This window comes from Fonticula alba, assembly GCF_000388065.1.
Source record: "Fonticula alba strain ATCC 38817 unplaced genomic scaffold supercont2.6, whole genome shotgun sequence".
In the NCBI taxonomy this organism is placed as follows: Eukaryota; order Rotosphaerida; family Fonticulaceae; genus Fonticula; species Fonticula alba.
Genome location: NW_009242976.1, coordinates 978,329 through 983,859, shown reverse-complemented (window position 1 = coordinate 983,859; position 5,531 = coordinate 978,329). Strand labels below are relative to the sequence as shown.

General features: G+C 67.6%; 2 protein-coding genes across 2 annotated transcripts in view; one reads left to right on the top strand and one right to left on the bottom strand.

The window, feature by feature from the left end:
• H696_03882 (ferrochelatase) overlaps positions 1-1,020 on the bottom strand; it is a 1,870-nt gene extending 850 nt beyond the window's left edge. Inside the window, exons 1-2 of the mRNA XM_009497743.1 lie at positions 778-1,020; positions 58-683 (exon numbers count right to left, since the gene is read on the bottom strand). Of these exons, the coding sequence (XP_009496018.1) occupies positions 58-683; positions 778-992 (841 nt within the window). The 5' untranslated portion in view covers positions 993-1,020. The remainder of the gene's footprint in view (positions 1-57; positions 684-777) is intronic.
• A 997-nt stretch (positions 1,021-2,017) lies between these two features.
• H696_03881 (hypothetical protein) lies at positions 2,018-3,949 on the top strand (the record flags this gene model as incomplete). The annotated part of the gene is made up of 3 exons (XM_009497742.1): positions 2,018-2,143; positions 2,301-2,422; positions 2,562-3,949. 3 exons carry the CDS (start codon positions 2,018-2,020, stop codon positions 3,724-3,726), a joined length of 1,413 nt encoding a protein of 470 aa, XP_009496017.1. The 3' UTR covers positions 3,727-3,949.
• Between the last annotated feature and the right edge of the window lie 1,582 nt (positions 3,950-5,531).

Genomic DNA, 5,531 nt, shown 5'->3' with positions numbered 1-5,531 from the left:
CCCCCCGGCCCGGAGAAGGCCCTGCCAAAAAGGTCGATGACGGTCGCATGCACGTACTGGACATTGGCAGAGAGTGCGCCGAGAAGAGGACGAAGGTCTGTTCGGCCTCCGACGGGCTCAGCTGCTTGGTCAGCGAGTGGATGACATTGTCGGCGAAGGCCTCCACCAGCCCCGGGGCCAGGGGCCAGCGGTCGATGGCGGTGTAGCGCGGCCCGGCCGAGATGTCGGCCCCGCCAGCGGCGCGAGCGCGCACCTGGCGCGCCAGCTCATTGAAGGAGGACCCCGACGTCGAGCAGGAATACTGCGGGTACTGGGAAAAGCACACCACCCGCTCGACCCCCGGGCCGTAGGCCTCCACCCGATTCAGGGCCTCCTCCGTAAGCGGAGGGGCATATCGGAAGCACACCTCCGCCGCGTGGGGGGCCGTCTCCGGGGACAGGCGATCCAGATGCTTGACCATGGCGGCGGCCTGGGCCTCGGTCCAGGTCCGGATGGGGCTCCCGCCGCCGATTTCGTCATAGTGGCTCGCCACCTTGGGGGTCCGGCGCTTGGCAATCACCGGAGCCAGGAACTTCTGCGCCGGCAGCGGGATCAGGTCATTGTCGCTGAAGAGGTTGTGCAGGAAGGGCTGCACCTCGGCCGAGCTGGCCGGGCCGCCCATGTTCATCATGAGGATGACGGTCCTGCGGGCGAGCGCGGGTCAGGAGCCAGCCAGGGAGATAGGAAGAGAGGGGGAGAGGGACAAAGGGTGGGAAGGGGAGGGGAGCAAAGGCGTACTTCGGGTTGGCAGGCTGACTGCTCGTCAGGTCGATGCCCAGTGACTGGGCCGTGGCGAGAGCCGCCCGGGCAACGGTGTTGCTGGCCGGGATAGAGCCGACCGTGGGCTGTGGGCCGGCCGGCGGCGAGGCAGCGCTGGACAGCCCCCGACCAAGGGGGGCGCCCATGAGCCGGGGAACGCCGCGGCTGGCAGCCAGAGACACAGAGCGCATCATGATGTTGACTCGGGGCAGAGGGGGGGGGGGGGGGGGGGGGGGGGGAGCACGCCGAAGATGTGAGAAGGGATGTTGAAGAGGGGTCTCTGGCAGACGCCGGCCTCCGGAGGGGCATGGGAGCAGGGCCACCCAAAAGTGTGCTCTTCCCTTCCTCGCCTCCTGTGCCTGGTTTCGGGCGTCACGGTCCCCGGCCTGTAGAACGTGCAGACCCCGCCTCCCGCCCCTGCTGCTTCGGTCTGGGCCGCCGGCCAGCGGATCCCGCGGAGCGGAAACATGTGCGAGCTGCAGCCAAAGAGGGGGGGGGGGCGGCAGTGACCTGCCTGCCTGGTCCGGCAGCTCTCTCTTCCAAGATCTTTCTGGGCCAAGCTGACCGTGCGCGCCCATGGCAGAGGCCGCCCCTCGTCCCCGGCCCCGCGCCCACCCAAGGGGGGGGGGAGGACGAGAGTAAGTGCGAGGGAGCGGCGCAGTCAGTTGGCAGCACCAGCCTTCCGATCGTTCGAGACGCGGCACCCCCGGCCCCTGCCGGGGGGGGGGGGGGCGGGGGGCGCTCCTGCTGTAACACCATTTGGCCTGTGGTGCGTGTGCCTGTGTCTGGCTGTAAGGGCCTCTGCCGGCGTTGGCACTCATATCCGTGCTTTCGTCCCCCGCACGGGCGTCCGCGTACCTGGACAGGTGCCTGGTATTACCAATCATCAGAGCCGCGCCATCTGCCCATCATCGTGCGGCGTGCCCCAGGGCGTGGCTAGTCCCCCCCTCCCCCCCTGCCCTTCTGCGCGTGGCATCTGCGTGGCGGTGGAGATCTCGCCGCCGCAGGGCGATCGGCCGGCGCCGCGGTGCAGGCTTTTTTTTTTCCCTATTCCCCCACCCTACCCCAGTGTCTGCCATCCGGCCCACACCCGTCCCCTGCCCCCCTTCTCCCTCTCTCTCTCTCTGTCTCTCCCCTCTCCCTGCCACTGTCACCGCCTCCACCACGGGCCTCCCTTCTGCCGTCTTCCCTCCTTTCTCCCTCCCTTTCCCCGTAGGACATGTCTGAGCCGCAGATCCCTTCCAGTGATCCGTGGGACGATCTTGATGGCACGCTCGACGACATCTCCGAGCTGGACATCCAGTCGGCCCTGTCGCACCAGCGCCTGCGCAAAACCTTTGTCAATGTGCGAGCCACGACGCCCCTGTGCCTTGTCCCCCCCCCCCCCCCCCCCCCCCCCCTTGAACTGCATGACAAGGTCGCCGCTGACATTTTCACGTTTGCGTCTCGCGCGGACACACGCGGACAAACACGCACATATGCACGCTTGGCATTCGACCTAGGCCGGCTACCGCCAAGGGCTGGACACCGGCAAGGCCGAGACCGCACAGGCCGGCTTCGATGCCGGCTTTGTCACCGGCGCGGAGCTTGGCTTCGATGCCGGCCTCTCCCTGGCTTCGGTCGTGTACGCCGCCAGTTCCTTGTCTCTCGATGCCACTTCACAGCCTGGACTTACGCGATTGCACGTAAAACACGCACACACGCACACACGCACGCACACACGCACACGCACACGCACACGCACACGCACCTCCCCAACCCAGCTTTGCCATTTCCGAGGGCAATGACCCGGCGCGGGGATCGCCCTTGACCACTCGCGGCCCCGCGGCACCGGGGACCCGCGATGACAAGGCCATCCTGCGCGCGCTCATTTTCGACCTGCAGCGCGTGGCCGTCGGCAACACGGTCACCGCCCGGCCAGCCCCCGGGGAGGACCCTCTCAGAGCCCGGATCGCAGCCACGGTCCAGTCCATCGAGGATGCCGCGCGGCGCTGGCGCGAGGAGGCCGCCACCACGGGCTGGCAGCCGCCGTCGGCCCCGCACGATCACGATCACCGGGAAGACCGGTCCTGCTGCGAGGGGAACCATGGCAGTGCCGGCGACCCGAGCTCGCCCTTCTTCTTCTATCACCATCGGCGACAGATCCATCCCCAAGAGCATGAGGCGGACCTCCTTCGGGCACGACTCCTTGACCGGCCGCTGCTGCCCCTGGCCGCGGCTCTGGCTGCAATTGAGCCCTACTTGCTGGAAGCCAACCAGGTCCCGGCACCCGGCGGGGAGGGGCTCTTCGCCGGGCCCGACATGGACCGCAGTGACACCTACTACGAGCAGAGTGAAGCCGGGGACCGCCTGCCGGGGTCTTCCCGGTCGGAGCCTTGTGGCAGCAGTCTGGAGCAGGAGCACCAGGAGCGCGAGCAGCTCCAGGCGGCCCTGGACCAGGCCCGCCGCGACCCCGGGAGCCTGCTCAACCGCATCCGTCGGGTTTTGTGCCCGGGCGACGCGGTGCTCGAGGCCCCCGGGGCGCCCGAGGGCGGCCCCGCTGCCGGCCCCGCCGCCGCCGTTGCTCCCACAGCCACGGCCAGCACCTCCACCGGTGTGTCGTCGCCCACCACCACGCCCGGAGGTGGCCGGTCCACTCTGACCCTTGAGGCCGATGCCGGCGGTGGCAGCACCGGCGGGTGTTGTGGTGGCGGCGGAGCCCGGCTGGCGGCCAGCCGGGTGGCCTCCGGCCCGGATGTCGGGAGCAGCAACAGCAGCAGCAGCAACAGCAGCGGGTGCTGCGGCGGGGACTCGCAGTGCGGTGGTGCCGGCGGACAGGCGGCGGCGGCGGCGGCGGCGGACTCGCACCGGCCGCCGCCCTCGGGAGCTCCCGCGGTCGGGCGCCGTACCCCTGCGCCCATGATCACCCCGGACCTGAATGACTGGTGATGCCCCTTGCCCTGCATAGCACATGGTTCTCACGGGTGTCCGGTCCTTCGTCGAGCGAGTGAAGCTTTGACGGAGGCCATGCCGGAGGTCTGCCACTGGTTGGGGACCACTCCCGGCATGAAAGGCGGACGTGTCGAACCAGGGGAATACCGTCGCTTGAAAGGGGGCGCACAGTAACTCGGCCGCGGGCGAGTGGGTGGACAAGCAAAATAGAAAGCGCTTTGGGAGCAGGTTGGTGTCCACGGGGGAACAAGTGTTGGCAGGCCGGACTGCGGCCTCGGGGATATTTCCGCATACTCTTCGAGACATACACACACACACACACAGCAGCGGGAGCAGCGGCAGCAACTAAGGTCTTCGTTCTGAGGAGGTCCTCGAAAGTAGGAGCCTTCTTTGTGGCCCTGGAAGGGGCTGATCGGAGAGCTCCGCATACATGCGTATCTCTCTCTCCCTCTCTCTCTCCCTCTCTCTCTCCCTCTCTCTCTCTCCTTTCCTGGGCCTCCGCGATGGCGTTGTGCGCTCGGCGCCCGTCTTCTCCGCGTCCCTCCACAAAGGTAATGATTTTCATGAACGCCAAAATACCCCAAGAACTGGAACACGTGCACGAGCAATCAAACGGATGATCGGGTTAATCGGGCCGGGAGATACCGTATCATCTGGAAAGCATGTGAGAACATCACCGCCCGACAACCCTGGCCCCGGTCGTACTCCTCTCCTCCCGAGACAAGGGCGGGGCGCGCGGCCCGCATCGCGGCGCCCGCTGGCCAAGTGTCTATGGTGAGGGGGGGGGGTGGGGCAACGATTCAGTTTTTGGCATCTGTACACACCATCAGGAGCGCCCAGGGTCACCGCCGATGCAGAAGGCACACGCTCCAATGAGAGCATACACAAAACAACCCCAGAACCACAGAGGAGGGTTGCTCGATTGGGCGGAATCACCCCTGACTGGAGGTCCCAGCTTCCTGCCTTTGCCGGGGGGGGGGGCAGGCCCGGGGGCGAGGCGTTGGACGTGCGCGTTGGCGTCCTGGATCAGCATGGCCCGGCTGCTATTTGGAAAAGAGGCTGCTGAGGTGGCAAGGGTTCACGGCCCGGCGATCGCGCCCGCCCCTATTAAGCGGGCTTGGAGAGACGGTCCATTGACACACCGTTTGTGGCAGAGCGATCCGCCACCCCTCCCCCGTGCTGCGCCGCGCGCGTTGCTCACGCCCCCCCCCCCCCCCCCCATCCCCATGGGGAGAGCGGGGGCTGTTTCTCTCTTGCAGTCCCAGGCACCCTCCTCCGGGCGTGTTCTCCCCGGGCCAGTGCTATCTCTCCAGCCCCGGGTGTTCGGGCTGGCTGGGTGCTGCGGCCGGGCGTGGGTATCGCTGCGGCTGTGACCGTGGGGCGTCCATGGATGTCCTTGTGTATTTCTTGGCGGCATTTGCCTTGTGAGGTTGTGTTGGTGGTGTTGCCTTGTCTCACAGGCATGCTCATCCTTTCGGGGCTGTGGAGCGGGGGGCGGGAGGGGGACGGCAGGCTTCTTTGTTACATCACCCCCGGATGGGCGAAGCCCCTCCTGAAAGACGTCCGCTCGCACACTCACATCCTTCCCGGCGCGCGAGCATGTTGCCTGTCTCCGAGGTTCCTCCCTTGTTCGCAGTCCGACCAAGGTACGCTGGTCGCCGGGTTGGGCTTTCTCGTTTGTTCCGCCGGCCGGCCCGACCCCGTCACCGGCGCCGATCCCCCCCCCCCCGGGAAGCCGCCTCCGCAGCCACATCCGGGAAATGCAAAGGGGCCGCGAAGGGGCATTCCCATTCCCCGGGACC